The sequence below is a fragment of the Apis dorsata genome, unplaced genomic scaffold, assembly GCF_000469605.1.
Source record: "Apis dorsata unplaced genomic scaffold, Apis dorsata 1.3 scaffold_317, whole genome shotgun sequence".
In the NCBI taxonomy this organism is placed as follows: Eukaryota; Metazoa; Arthropoda; class Insecta; order Hymenoptera; family Apidae; genus Apis; species Apis dorsata.
In genome coordinates this window covers 148,751-164,878 of record NW_006263588.1, presented here as the reverse complement: position 1 = coordinate 164,878, position 16,128 = coordinate 148,751, and the positions used below count along the sequence as shown (strand labels likewise).

Here is a 16,128-nt window from a genome sequence, read left to right as displayed (position 1 = left end):
TGTGTATATATATATATATATATATATATATATGCACATGAATTTGTACATATAAATATTAAAGCTTGTTCATATCTCAATTCGAATACTTAAATGTTTACATTAGAATTAGCAATTTTTAATCAATTTTAATCCATCATATACAATTTTTAAATAATTTATTGCTAAAGTATAAAATTATAAAAATATTTGATTTTTATCATTCATATTTGTATATTAGAAAAAATTTATATAATAATATTTAATATACATGTTTATTATAATTTATTTAAAAATAAGCTTTATAAAGCATTCAATGTTTATTTCTTCATAAAAAATAGTAATTATAAATTTTATGTATATATATAACTTATATTATAACTTAATTATTTGTTAACATTTTATTGCAAACATATAATTAGCGGAATTTAATCAATTGTAATTAACTTATTTAACTAAATAATTAATGCTAATTAATGCTACCGTAATTAAATTGTTGTATATTTTTTAATCTTTTTTTTAAAAATAATTAAAAGGATTTTATACATATTATCATATCTATATGCAGTTAATATTAATAATTTTAATTATAATATTTATGTGCATAATAATTTATCTTAATATTATAATATTTAATAATTGGATCAATTAAGTTATCATAATACATGTGGCAATTATTTCAAATATTTGAAAATTATTATTTCTTTAAATTATTAGTATGATATTTTATAATAAAAACTTTCTAATATGATTTTTGATATATAAATATTTTAATTATTATTTATATTATAAATGATTTCAAAGATAAATGATTATGAAGTTTTTGAACATTTAGAAGTTTAAACATTATTATTAGTCAGTTTTGAATTTAACATGTGTTTGTAATTATACCATTAGTTAAGTATGATTTCTTTGACTGTTTGAATATTGGAATTATTATTCATTTTTAAAATTTGTTAATTAAATTTCTATGATGTATGCGGTTAAACATATAATTACTTGCAAAATTGAGCGTCATTTATGATGATAACAAAAATCAATAAGAATATAAATACAGACATGTTCAAAAATAATATTTTATTTATATATATGAATAGATAATATATAACAAAATTTTTAAATAACATATATATATTTATTTTATTTAAGCAATTTTAATTTAAATATACTTTTTTATTATGTAAAGAAATTTCCAAAAATTAAATTTTTTCTTGGATTTATCTTAATTTATTGGCAATGACAATCTTTATGATTCATTCATCAAAATTCGATAATAATTTTTTTGTTTTTTAACTAGATATATTTTGAACTACTTCTTATTGAAATTTATATAATTTATATAATTTTTTTTAATAGTAAAATTAAAATTTATTCTACTTTTTATCTTACTTATCTTATTTTGTATAAAGATTTAATTTTTAAATATAATTTTGCATTGTAATATTAGTTTTTTGTTTCTTATTAGCCATTTTACATTGGATTGTCAATTTATGCATAACAATTGATTTTTTTAAATTTACAATAATAGTTTAAAAGGTATAAATATACGCTCAATTTTTTGAGGAAAAACTGTATATATACGTGTTTATTTTAATAAAACTTCTAACAAAAAAATCTTTTTAAAAAAAAATATGTTCCGAAAAAAATTGCCACTTATCTAAATCAAGTACAATATTATACGAATATTATTCAAGTTCCTTCCATTTTCTAAATTATGTATTTTTCAATTTTTTTATGCGCACATACACACAATTTATTTGATATTATGTATTATAACAACGTGAAAACTTATTGTTTTTCTCGTCCTTTATCCTATTCGATGAGATTAATCACAACTTTTTAATTCTTTCGTTTATTCGAAAAAATGTACTTGACAAAATTATGAGAAACTATATATGGAGTGTAATTACAAAAAAAGTGCCGGATGAAATAATTATAAATAAGTAAAAAAGAAATTTTGAAAAATATAATAAAATTAAAAATAAAATTATATATCATTGAAAACATATGAAAATATATTAATTTTTAAATAATTTAAATTTTAATATGCAAATATTGAAAATTAAAATGATTATAATTAATATTTTTTTTATAAGTATTTAATTTATATATTCAATCAATTCATTCCATTAATTATTATATAATTATTATAATTACATTATTATAATTGCAAGAAAAATTTAAAATATTTTTTTTTTAAAAAATAGTTTTTTTTTATATTTTCATAGTATTGATATAAAATTATATAATTCTATTTTTATTTTTATATAAAAATACAATATATTTTTAGAAAAAATAATAAAAATTAATAAAAAGTTTAGTTATATTTTTTTTGTTGCAGAATAATTATTTTAAACGACACTTATTTTGACATACTCTCTATGTATGTATACATATATATATATTCATGTATATACATGAATATATATGACCATGTAATGAAATCAAATATTATTTTAACAACGATAAAAATCAATAATGCAGTTTCACCTAGTTTTATCAATCAAAAATTTTTTTTCTTTTTCTTTTTTGAAAAATATAAAAAAGAAAGTACGTTTTATATTTTTTATTGATATTATTTTATAATGTTAATATTCTTAGCATTGAAAAAAATTATATACTGTAAACATATTCAAAAAAAAAAAAAAATAATAAGAGAACAAAAATTCAATACCAATTGTGTTCAAAGATTTAGTCGAAAAATTAGGTGAAACTTGGTTATTGAAATTCTCAATGTATACATATACACACATATACATATTGATACTAATGTAATGTTTTTTAAAGAATAAGAAATAACATTTTTCAATCAAGTATATGTAATATCAATGATTAAAAAATACACCGAAGGGAATTAAAGCGGCGTATGCTTAATCAAATATACTTAGCATAAAAATAAATCACATAATTATAAATTTACGAAAAATACTATATTGGCTTTAAGTACGATTTCGTTTCGGTAAATTGAAGCCGAAAGATCTTTTCAGATCCGAAAACGAGATCGATTTTTAGTATAAATAGTTCCCTAACGATTACGATAAATGTGACATAATATGCAGCTTTATTATCTTTTAGGCACGTGCGAATAGCGTTTGAAAATAAAAGAAATCAAATCATTGTTAAACTTTTATGTTTAACAAAGATTTAAATATTAATATTATTAATACATTATGTTATATATATATGTTATATTAGAAAATATTTGATTTTGATGATATATATGAAAGAAAACCGTCCTCGAACATATTATCATTCCAATATATAGACACAATTGCATACATGAGAATGAACATTAAAATAATTTAGATATGAATTAATATTGTTCTATATTAAATTCTTGCTTTTTAAGATATATAATCTATTTAGAAATATAGCGAAATCGTATTAAATCAATCAAATTAAATCAATATTTAATAAAAAATATCTAATAAAATAATATGTTTGAATACTATTAAAAATTTGTACTGTAAATTGCCAAAATAATTATTGATCACATTCTTTACAAGAACTTATATGTACTTATGTTTTTTTTTATATCAGTATTTTATTTATCGAATAGAATTGTTCATATCAAATAGTTCATGAAATTCCTTTGCACAATTTTATTTCCACTTTCGTGCATACTATTGCTAAGAAACAGAAAATCAACAAATTTTTGCAAGAAACCGTATTTTAATATTTTCTAACCCTGTTTATCATTAATATTAACACAATAATATTAAGCAAAAAACAAATCATTCATATAAATTACCATAATTAGTATTCTTTCACTGCAATAATGAGAACAAAGTACAATAAATTCTTGGAATTTGTTATACTACTGATTTAGACATGTTTGCGATTTTCTCATAATTATATGATATAAATGATATAAATGCAAAATCTCATTGAGCGATTCGCACGCGTCTATCGTCATTACTGCCGAAACATTTTTATGAATTTTTTGAATGTATATTTAGGGCCTTATCACGCACTACCTATTGCGTCAAACACAAAATTTACGGACCACTTAAAACCAAAATAGAAAGAATAAAAAAACAAAAATATGAACAAATAAAATGAATCATATCACGCGGATAATTAAGTTCTAGAAACGAAAGCCAATCCGTGTTAACATATATATATCTGCAACTAATAAGCAAAACATAATATTTATCATCTAACATAAAAATAACAAAAATGTAAACGATAAACAAATGAATATGCCTAATTATATGTATAAAAATTGTATATTTACTAAATGAATGTTCGTTTTAAAACGCGAACAAAACGAGGCAAATTTAAGACTGTATCACAAGAAAATAAACGCTTGTTTACTTATTTTATTCTAGAATCAGTAAATATAGACGAGCGTATAATGAATTGTTAATATAAAATCCAATATAAATAGTGATGCAATGTCTATTTAAAAATATTAAATTTATTACTGAATTTAAGAAATAATTGATTGTTTCTAAAGGAATTGAATTTTTAATTTCTAAATCGAATTTGATAATAACAGTGATATTAATTAATTTTATTTAAAAATAATAAATTTATTATTCATTTATACAGAATTTGTTATTAAATATTATTGTTATTAAATATTAAATATTTTAGTAATATTTAAACTTTAGAAAAATTTAATCTCTGTGAAAACTATCTGTATGATGGTAACACTGTCATAATTGGTAATATTGATTGCTAGTATTAGATTATTGATTCATTTAGACAAAAATTAATAAATTGAATTTTTTAACATTGCCCAACAAGTTAAAATGATATCCATGAAAAAAAGTGAATTAAAAAAGGTGCTATTGTGTAAATTAAGCCTTATGTAAACAATCGATAATTGGAACGATCAAGTAACGAACACGTTTGCGATTTATCGATAATGATATTGTGTATATATATATATATATATATATATATATTTCTATAAAATATTTGGTTATAAATTTAATTATTCGATAAATATCAAATTGTTTAAAAAATTTTCAGAAACAATCTTCCCTTCTCATTTTTTCTTATAGCAAATTACATATATTCTACCATGTTAATGTTAACTTTGCTATTAAATATTCTCAAGCTTTTAAGATTTTAACAATAAGACATCGATACGAGCGATGAATCGAATGAAGAAATACAACGAGGTTACAATCATAATAACATATTTTAATGAAAATCTGAATTGTATAATCTTGAATAGTACAAAATTAACGAAAGTAAAATGTAAGTATGTATTAAAAAAATATATTGAATAACTTTTTTTTATGTATTAATCGCTAACATACGTTTTTCAATATCTCGCTGTATTTCTTTTACGAAAAATATATCTTAAATAAATGATTATGTATCCAATATTAAAATCGCCATGGTTTATTATAACAATTGTTATCTATATGCGATATAAAATTAAATTTGCTCAATGTATTTTGTGCATCATTCGTAAGCATATATAAGCTTATTTGAGTACAATTTTTTTTTTTTTTTTTTTTACTTAAACTAAAAGAAGAAAGTACGAAAGTATTGAAAACATTTTAAAATGATCTGTTTATTATTTTTTTCTTTTTAATAAACAGATTCTGTAGTCTTAAAGAAGTTATAATGATATTCATTTTTTAAGGTACCAAAGGTTCTTATACTTATTTCTCATTATGGAAACACAAATTGCTCATATATGTCCGTCAAAATCATATAAATAATTGAGCCTGAATATATTATATTTATAAGCAAATGCATAATACTTCGTTGATGACAATGTTTCATTATATATCGTTCAAAACAATTACAAATGATTCATAAAATATCAATCATTTTTCATTATCATGCATTTAATTACAAGCTCAAAACTTTTTTAAAATATTGACTTATATAAGCAATAAAATTATAAATTTACTCAAAATATTTCACGAGAAGAAATAATAAATAAATATTTTCTTATATTCGTTATATTTAAGTTCATGAAGCTCAAACATAACTATTTTTCATTTTCAGAGTTTAATTCATTCTTTGTTTAAAAATATATTTACTTAATTATTGTTTTAAACAATATATTTATTTTATGAAACGTAATAATAATTCTTTATAACTATTGTGATAAATTTTGCACCTCTTTTTGATCGATATTTATGTAACTATGTATAATTAAATATGATGAGATTCGAATGAATTTTATGTTTAAAAACGATCAGAAAAATTCATATATGAATATATAACATATGAACGAGATTCATAATGAAAAAATATTTGATGTAAAGAATACATATATTTTTAAGATAATCGAAACAATATCGTTAAACAATGTTCCTTCATTTCGTTACCTTTATATATTATTAATAATAACGATTTCCTAATAAACATATATAATATATAAACAAAAAATGGGAAAAAATAACAAAGACGAAAAATTAAAAATTGCAATATAATGAATTATGGTTTTTCGAAAATGTCTAGTTTTACATTATATCTGATACTAATTGTCTTTTTATGTTTTTAATCCTTGAGAAAGATAAAAGAATTAATTATTGGGGCATAGTGCGAAACGAAACAATAATTAGACAATAAAGAACAGTTTTAAAAAGCAATCGTATAAAGGAAAACGTTGCATTTCAAATTTAAAAAGCTTTCACTTCTGACTGAAAATATATAAAAAAAATAATCTTTGAATTTCATATTTTTTTGTAGTACTTTATTCTTTTGAGGTTATCTTGTTGTTTATACAGAAGTTCGAGTCGTGAACGTTTTCTTATAATGCTATATTATCATTAATCGTCAAGGATAATCAACAAGGATTAAAATCATGAAAAACTGTTTGTTAAACTTTTTGACATGTAAATATTTCGAATATATTGTAAATACATTCGTGTTTTTATCCACCCATTAATCAATTGTATACTATGCAATATAATTGTACAACACAATATAATTGATAGAAAAAAGTTTTGAATTATTCGTTGTTTCTCAATAAAATTGAATATATGTAAATTTGGATTCTTTTGAGCTCCATCTTTCGAATATGATTTAAAAAAATATTAAATGTTTACCATATCATAAAATAATGATTTTTAACTAATAATAATAATGAATAATAATTTTTAAATATTGTCAGATTCAAAAACAGAACGTTTTATCGAACGTCGTTAATTGATTTTATAAAAATATTTTCGACATACATACATTTTTAACTTTTTTTAAAGTTAAAGCCAATTGATTCTTGGGAATTATTTTTGTTTTTTATTTTCTCAAATAGAAAGTATGAATCTGTAATCGTCCAACATTGTTATAACATTCTTTGCTTAAGAAAAAACATGCTGATTGACTATATATCACTGTATCGTCAATTAAATTTTATAAGATACTTTGTAGTAATTTTTATCTCCTAAATGGAATTAATCTATTCCGTCTTCTTACACATTCAGCATGCTTATTCTACACATATATTGTAACGATTTACGAATCTGATTAATCTAAAACACACGCTATATTAATTAGGCTAATTTGCTTATGCGATATATTATTGTAAATTCAAATGTTACATTAATCTATATTGACTGGAATGATAAGAAAAAGCAATCGATTGTAATAATGAAAAAAAATAATAAATAAATAAATATATGTATTATATTATATATATAATCTACAAGAGAATTTCAAATTGATATATACATATATAATATATATATGTATATATTGTAATTCAATATTAAAATTAATTAAAATATATATCTGATATCAAAGTATTCTCTTGCTTTAGTAAATATACCCCTTTTCTAATTATTACATTATTTTTAAATATATACAAATGTAGATTCACTTATAACTTTTTAAATTTAACTATATTTTAAAAAGGGAATTATATTAATAAATTTTTTAATTAAAAAATTTTATAATAATTAAATTATATGATAAATAATTGATAATAAAAATTGAAAAGTATATAATGTAGTATGCAAGTGTAGTAAATGGTGCATGAATTATGTTCTTTAATAACATCAGAAAACAATTTTTAGAACTTTCTCCATTGTAATTAATGAGTGAAAATAGATATCAGTTTTTATAAATATTATATGTATATTGGAAACAAAAACGGAAAAAAATATATTCTTTGGTATTTATTGATATTCATTCTGGAAAAAATATATTAAAGAATGAAAACAGTTCATTTGAATGATCTGCACGAGAGAATTTCAAATTGAATGTGAAACATATAAATTAGGGTCATGTTTAAATTGCTTTGAAAAAACAAAAGAATCGCTTTCATCGATTTTACTATCTTCACTTTCACAATTTACAATCTATAAAAGTATTACTTCTGAACGTATTACAAATGCAAAATTTCATGATATTAATATGAAATAATTAATTGAGCCATAGAAAATTTGAATGACAGCAGAAAATTTATGAGAAATGACTTTGCTCTTTCTTTTGAATTCCAAAGAAAGTAAAAGGAAATGTTTACATTCTTTTTATTTTATTCCAACTATGATTTATATTATAATATTTTTTAAAACTTTATTCTAATCTTGTAATTTATAATATTAAAAAATTGTTTTTAAATGAATTATTAATAATTGAAAAATTTTTCTCATGAAAAAAAGACTAATAAATGCATTCAAGTTGAAAATAGTTATCTTAACATCACTCTGCATTCCTCCTCACTTTCCTTGCTCCATGAAAATGGCCTCGATAAGAGTAACCCTACAGGTTGTTTCAAAAAGAATGGAGTTTCATTATTTTAGATCTTAATTTTTTCAATTCGTAATTAAAATAAAATTCAAAACTTATTCGATCACAAAAACTACGTCATTTAAAAAAAGAAGAAAAAAGATAATTTTTCATATTCAAATCATTTATAATTTAAATAAATATTTGAAAAATCACTAAAATTTATCTTTTAATCTAAGAAAATTGTTTTAAAAATATCTAAATTTGAATTGTATAAATCTATTAATTCTATTAATTTTATGTCTAAATTTTGAAAGAGAAAAAATTAATCTTAAGATCTAAAATCGTAAAATTGCTGATTTTTAATTAATGAAATTAATTAATAATCTAATTAATAAATTAATATAATTTTTGAAAATGGATAAAAATTTTGAAACGTCTTCTAGTTTACAACTTAATACCACTAACATTCTCATTATAGTAGTGAAATTGACAACCTGTATATGCATTTATGTTTCTCAACAAGAATCCGTTTCTCGAAAGAATGATTAATAGGTCTACTAATAATTAGATTGCTGTATCAAATAATTCAACGTTGGACTAAACAAAATATTTATTCCTCTAATTTTATGATGATGCATAATTATGAAAAACTACGACTAAATGATTCATAATGGATTATATATTGCGAACTGAAAGAAAAATATATCGTTGAATATCTTAAGAACGCGAAATGAATTTCTAAATCTATAATTTGTTATGAAAATGTCTTAGTTTGAAATTTGAAAAAAAAAATTAGATATATTTTCGTATTTTTAAAATATTGAAATCCCAAATAAACATAAAAATTCCTAATTTTTTTAAATCCTAAATACTATATTTAAAGTACTATATTTAAGTAAAAATAAAATTTCTTAATTAAGTATCAAATTAATTAAAATCTGAACAATTAAATCTAAACTAACTTCATATAATTTAATTTGGAATATGTTTACTCGTTAATGAAAAATATATAAAAGTAGAATTAATTCTCATTAATTTCAAATGATAAATCAGTTTTTATATCTGTATAATCTTTCTGTTTGTCTTTTAAAGAATTTAAAGAAAATCAAAATTCTTGTCTAAAATTTCTGTACATTTTTTTGATGAAATTAGTCAACGAAAAATAAAATTGTAAACAAAATATAAAAATATCAAAAAGGGAATCAATATCCTATTGATCGAAAGATCATTTTAATTGGATTTATAAAACATTATAAAGATACACGGATTCATAATCGCATCCGAGCGAGACGAATGTTTCTAATTGGTATGAAAAGAGCGAGGAAGAGGCACAGTGATACCAGAGAGGTAACTTTCGTTAGTGAGAGCGATATTCGTCTGTTTAAGAGCTGCCAGTTTCCACTCGTTCGTCGTGATCGCAAATATATTCCCCTTCTTCGATGGCAATCGTTAACGATCACTTTCTTCTAAGTAAGTTCCTTCGAAGGATTTACTCGTTCCAGTGATCGATCCACCGCAAGGATTACTCGTGCTCTTGCTACTTCTCTTACATCTTCGTTAAATATAGTATGAAACATCTTTTCTTCATTTATTTACTCTCAATGTGTGTGTGTCTATTTAATACAGATATGATGTCACCTGAAAATTGAATCAATCAATTAAATATAAAAATTGAATTATATATTGTGGCAATTAAAGAAGAAGAATATGAAGAGCATGAAAAAATAAAATATACGGGGGGTCGAAGAAGACAGTTGGTGCACTTTCCTTGTTGGAAATGAATTTTCGCGGTGGACTAGCGATACTTTTATTCATTTTTATGGAGGTTAATTGCGCAATTTTGAGAATCGTACAGGAAAATCACTTCTGTAAGTGCATCACTTAAATATTTTTGCATAAAAATATTGCTCACGTATATATGTATATAATATATTTACACATCTATATCTGTGAATTACATAAATTTTTTATTTTCCTTCTTTTTGTGCTAAGATCTTTCATGAACATTGATATTACCATTGATAAAAGATCTGTTTTTTTCATAAATAAAAGATTATTTTAAATAATAATTTCTTTCAATTCTAAAACAGAAGATTTCTTAAGTTATACTTATTTATATCAATTCAATACGATTTCTAATTCTTTTTAATCTTAATTATTTTTCTTAATTTCTTTGATCTCTTGTATAAATCATAAAATCATTCAATTTATACGCATTTGATCCATGTATCAGTTGGCTATGCACGAAAGTCAACTAGGTGGAAAACATGAGTTTTTCAATAACAGCTTGCGGATGTCCAGCAGCGTCGCATAGAGAGCCACGTGCGATTCTGTCAGCGAAGAACGTCAATTCCTCTTCACTGGGCGAGGAGAAGAACGTGAGGACAACAACGGGTCGAATATTCAACGGGAAGCCGAGCAAACGAGGCTCTTGGCCTTGGCAGGTGTCTCTCCAACTCCTTCATCCAAAGTTAGGATTTATCGGTCATTGGTGCGGTGGTGTTCTCATCGAGCCTACTTGGGTCGTCACAGCTGCTCATTGTATTCATAAGTGGGTTTCACTTTTTATTGGATTTCTACGAATTTAGTAATGAGAGATTATCAGTATATAGAATGACTTGGAAAATTTGAAACGAATAAAAATTAATTAAACATTGGAAAATTTCAATGAAATTATAAAGAAAATTAATAATTGAAAAAAATATTTTAACAATGATATTTCTTATTTATTTCATGTAGAAATTAATCTTACAAATAATAATCTTGTAAATAATCTGTTAGAATTTTTGTCTTATCAATTTTTTAATCTTTAAAACACAATGTATAAATTTTATATTAATATATATTTTAAGATGCAAAATAATGAATAGTTTTATTTTTTTTTCTACCTTGATACAAGTGTTGGAAGAAAAGAGTTAAAATTAAAATGAAATATCGTGTAAGCAAAACAATAAAATCTCGTTGCTAAACTAAAATATATATATGTATATTTTTTTTTTTTTTTTTTACCTTTGAATCGCCTATAAACTCCAATATTTACTTACAGCGAGCTTTTCAATTTACCAATTGGTGCACTATGGACGGCAGTCGTCGGGGAATGGGAATTAAACTCCGGTGGACGTGGCTCGGCAAGGCTACCTGTTGAACGAGTGATTCTCCATGAAAGATTTAACAATTATTTACACGATATCGGTATATGTAAATCATTTTAACGTACATATAAGAAAAATTTGAAATATTCGAAGTAAAACAGTAATTTCTTTTAAATATTATAATTTTATAATTATCATATTTTTTCTAAATAGTTTAAAAAATAGGAGGAAAGATAAATTAATAAGGAAATATTGTTTCTAGCATTGATGAAGCTAGCTAGACCAGCCCCTTTATCTAAAGTAGTACGAACAATATGTTTACCGGAACCGGAAGAGAAGCTTGGGAACAGATATTGCGTCGCTTCTGGCTGGGGTCAATATGGTCCCTCTCAGTCACTTTCCACTGCACTTTTAGAAGCCTCAGTGCCATTACTAGATCTTGAAAAATGCACGAAAGCTTATGGGAAATCGGTATCGCTTCGGAATGGCCATCTTTGTGCGGGTCACACTGATGGCTCGACCGGAAGTTGTGTGGTAAACAATATATTTTTATTTTAAATTAATTGAATCTAAGTTATAATTGAAACTTAAAATCTTTTCAATAGAATACAAATTTTATTCTGTTTATTTCTATTCATTCAAAAATGTTTCCATTTGTTTAAATTTATGACACGTTTTTATGTCGCATCATTGTATCATTAAAATCTACTCAACTAGATTGAAATTTTTGCATTATTCCTCAATAATCACACACAATTTGATCTCCATGCTCGAGATGAAATGATGGATTATTCATTTCAATTTGTTCAAGATTGATATTTATTAACAAATCTCCCCATTAAATTAAATCTCTTTCTTATTAAATTTTAATTTCAATATTTCGCGAAGTATACTAGATTGTAAATATTTTTATAATTGAATATTATTAAAATTATATATTTATAATAATGTAATAAGTATATTTTAAATATCTTTAGTAATTTAGTCTTTTAATAATGTCGTTATCAATATTTTTCTAAATTTATTAAGCGTTTAAAGTAATATATCAAATTTTAAAGAGCAAATATTGTTCAGGGCGATTCTGGAGGACCATTACAATGCCGTCGCGCAGACGGTGTATGGCAACTGGCAGGCGTCACTTCTTTTGGATCAGGATGTGCCAGGCCAGGATATCCTGACGTCTACACTAAGATTCAGTATTATGTTAAATGGATAAGAAATACTATGAGCAATGATGATGATACGCAACTTTTTTAATCAACGTGTTATAACTCACGTGTACCTTGAAATGTAGATAATATTTATGTAAATATTAATGCGAAGTAGAATCATTGTATATATTGATATAAATATACACATTTTTGTATGTTTCAATATATAATTAATTTTAGAACAAAAGTTTGCTTTGATCTTTGAAATATATTTTAAACGAATCTGATATTAATTTTAACGTTCCATAATTAATTCTAAATTTTCACCAACCTAAATTTCTCATTATATATCCCACTTTCCTTTCATTCTAAATATTCTACACATTAACATTATTTTCTTATCGATTCAAGTTTCTTTCCAATTTCGAAACAATTTCAAAAAAGATATTCGTACAATTGAAAACCATAAAACCTCGATATTCCAATAAGAAATAGAGCAAATACATACATGTACGTAACTACATACGTGTGCGTGTATAGAAATGAAAGCGTAACCGCTAGCAAGTTCCAAAGAAAAACCATTTGCCAGGGGCTAAGATATCCATCTAGGCACACCATGTGTACATGTATCGAAACGATACCGATGTTGGGAATACCAACATCTGCATTTATATGACTCTCGTGCAGAAGAAGGTAATCTGAAGTTGTTTCACCCTTTCTGAACGTCGTGGATTCAACGTTACGCAACCTCGTGATTGTGCGTATGACATGGGGAGGCGATTGCATTTCCTCTTCCTATCTCATCCACCTTTGTCCCTCTTCAGTCGATGAAATTAGAAGTATCGATCTACAGGGAATGCGTACATTGTGGTAACTAAGAGAAGCAGAGAGTACACAAATTACGCTGAGGTGCATCCATTAATTAGCTTAATACGACCCACTTAACATACGAAAGGATCCTCTGATCAAGTTTCGTTTGCAGAACTGCTTATTCACTGTGTTTCTGTTATGCAAAATTGCATATATCATGTTCAAGTGTCATGTGTTCATCGATTTATTCTTATATGTCTGTAAATTAAAATTAATTAGCGATTATTTTTTTAATTATTTTTATTTCTTTTCTCGTTTGAAAAATGGAAAACAAATTTAAAAGTTTTTAAAAATACATACATGTTGGTTTTATGAATAATGGAAATTAAATCAATTTATAAAGATATTATTCTTGGATATCACGGATGAGAATATTGAATTAGATTTATGATGAATAAAATGATTTTAAAAAATATAATAATATATTATACATATCAAAGTAAAGTAAGGATATGTAAGAATCTGTGAATTATAAAGTTATTAAGGAAATTAAATTTTAAGTATAAAAGCTGTATTATCATACATCAGGTTCAAGCAAGCTAGCAGGAACAAACTTCTCCATCTAGAACAACAAATAAACTTCAATGAACAAGTTTCATAAACATTGTTATTCTATGCACTTATGACTAATTACAAAATATAGTTACATACTACTTCCATAAATTTTTAAAAATAAGAAAAAGAACTATAAAAATGAAAAGAATATAATAATCATTGACCATGAATAAAATTTATCTAATCGATTAGACCATATCCATTTGCATTAATTAGTAACTATTAATTACATTAGAAGTCTAACATAATGCAATTATACACAGCTATTGTTGTCAGTTTGCGTGTTTTGTATTGTAACAAGAATCTAATTAAATCATACATTACATTTCATTTAAATTTTTTTTATTAATTTTGTTTTTTATAAATATATTTTATTTATAAATAATAATAAAGCTGACATTTTTCTTATATCTTGTAATATCATTTTTATGTGGAAATAATAAAAATCATGAGTTGCTTTACATAATGTAATGTCATTTTTCTTCTGAATTGCTTTTTTGAGTATAATTACTTTCACCTGCGCTATTAGCTGATTAAACTTGGCGTAATCTCAGGGGAAGTTGAAAAGGTGTGTCCTTTAATATGAAATTCCTTAATAATATTTTCATCCTATTATTTGACTCGATATTATTGACTGTTATTTATAATTATCTATAATATAACGAGGGAAAATAAGAATAATAAATATATTAATAAATTTGTTAAATTTCTTTATATTGTTATATTGTTTTTATATTGTATAATAATATAAATAATATAATATAAATAATTAAAGATATTATATTATGATTTTAGTTATTATCGACAAAATATGCTCATAGAAATTCTTTTGCAAAAATGATTATCAATTCAACCCTTACTCTGTTTCTAAGTATAGTATATGCTTACATAGAATATATGCACACACATCTCTATGTATACGCATACAATGAACAATGATTCAATCTAAAAGAAAAGATAGGTTTACATATTTGTTTTCATCGTAATCAATCATATAACTATATTCATATTCTTCCTTTTCTTAGTACAATAAATTTTTGCAACAATTTTTTAATTCAATCCTCCTATGTTTTATTTTCCAATAAACTTTATTTTTATTTAAATTACACTCTATAAAAGGAACACTAAGCTAAATTAATAGAAACTAAATGTTAATCCATATAAAAATTACAATTCTATCCATACACAATCTAATATTTTACACCAACGCATTATTTTTATTTTATAATATAAAATTCTTTTTAATAAAATCTATAAAATTTATAAAAATTAAATCCATATTTTCTAAACTTAAATGTAATCTATATATATCTGATACTTAACTTAAATTTAAGTTAAATCTAATTTATTTAACTAATTCAAATTTTAATCTCATAACTATCTTAGATTTAATCTAAATCCAACTCGAATCCTCCTCTTTTTTAAATTATTCAATCCAAATACAATCGTTAATTAAGAAATAATAAAAAGTCTACTAGAGATATATGCAACATCATGATGATATCCTCATCCAACAATGTTTAACAGCCAGGCAGAATTGACATGCGCGTGGAACCGCGTCCGTGAAACGAACAGGGAGAGTGCGCGTTCCTGATCAGTAGTAGCACACTTTCATCGTGGCGAGGAAAGTGAGTAAGTCGAGTGATTCGTTTCGTCCACGTCTGAGGAATCATCCACGCTATACACACGGTATACACGAGCGCGCGCTCTGCCCACGAAAATCATTTGCACGAGTGAGAGAAGCTCTCGTGGCAAAAAAGAGAAAGAAAGAAAGAAAGAGAGGAGTAAGCATTAAGAGAAAGGAAGAAACATCTCAACGAATTCCATTCGAT

At 23.6% G+C, this 16,128-nt stretch overlaps 2 protein-coding genes and 1 long non-coding RNA gene across 7 annotated transcripts in view; 2 read left to right on the top strand and 1 right to left on the bottom strand.

Annotated features, from left to right (window-relative positions):
• The first annotated feature begins 4,529 nt into the window (after positions 1 to 4,529).
• Positions 4,530 to 13,091, top strand: LOC102673606 (chymotrypsin-like elastase family member 2A). Of its 5 annotated transcripts, none has more exons than XM_006617606.2 (5): positions 4,530 to 5,190; positions 10,930 to 11,179; positions 11,675 to 11,820; positions 11,983 to 12,254; positions 12,795 to 13,091. In XM_006617606.2, exons 1-5 carry the CDS (start codon positions 5,085 to 5,087, stop codon positions 12,975 to 12,977), a joined length of 957 nt encoding a protein of 318 aa, XP_006617669.1. In that variant the 5' UTR covers positions 4,530 to 5,084; the 3' UTR covers positions 12,978 to 13,091. The 5 variants fall into 5 exon arrangements, with proteins under 5 accessions (XP_006617669.1, XP_006617670.1, XP_006617668.1 ...); XM_006617607.2 differs by having other exon boundaries at positions 4,531 to 5,190; positions 10,933 to 11,179; XM_006617605.2 differs by lacking the exon at positions 4,530 to 5,190 and adding an exon at positions 9,764 to 10,496 and having other exon boundaries at positions 10,915 to 11,179.
• Positions 9,783 to 10,733, bottom strand: LOC116185883. Its single transcript, XR_004150783.1, has 2 exons — positions 10,364 to 10,733; positions 9,783 to 10,266 (listed from the first exon to the last, which is right to left on the bottom strand). It is a non-coding gene; the product is annotated as an uncharacterized LOC116185883 (long non-coding RNA).
• A 2,744-nt stretch (positions 13,092 to 15,835) lies between the features above and the next one.
• Positions 15,836 to 16,128, top strand: part of LOC102674172 (zinc finger protein 431-like) — a 3,230-nt gene continuing 2,937 nt past the window's right edge. The window contains exon 1 of the mRNA XM_006617610.2: positions 15,836 to 16,128. The gene's annotated coding sequence lies outside the window, so the exon portion shown is untranslated.

Coding starts and splice junctions, on each gene's coding strand:
- LOC102673606 (XM_006617606.2), top strand. CDS start 5,085: ATGAATCGAATGAAGAAATACAACGAGGTTACAATCATAATAACATAT. Junction 11,180..11,674: donor GCTGCTCATTGTATTCATAA/GTGGGTTTCACT, acceptor ATTTACTTACAG/CGAGCTTTTCAATTTACCAA. Junction 12,255..12,794: donor GCTCGACCGGAAGTTGTGTG/GTAAACAATATA, acceptor AATATTGTTCAG/GGCGATTCTGGAGGACCATT.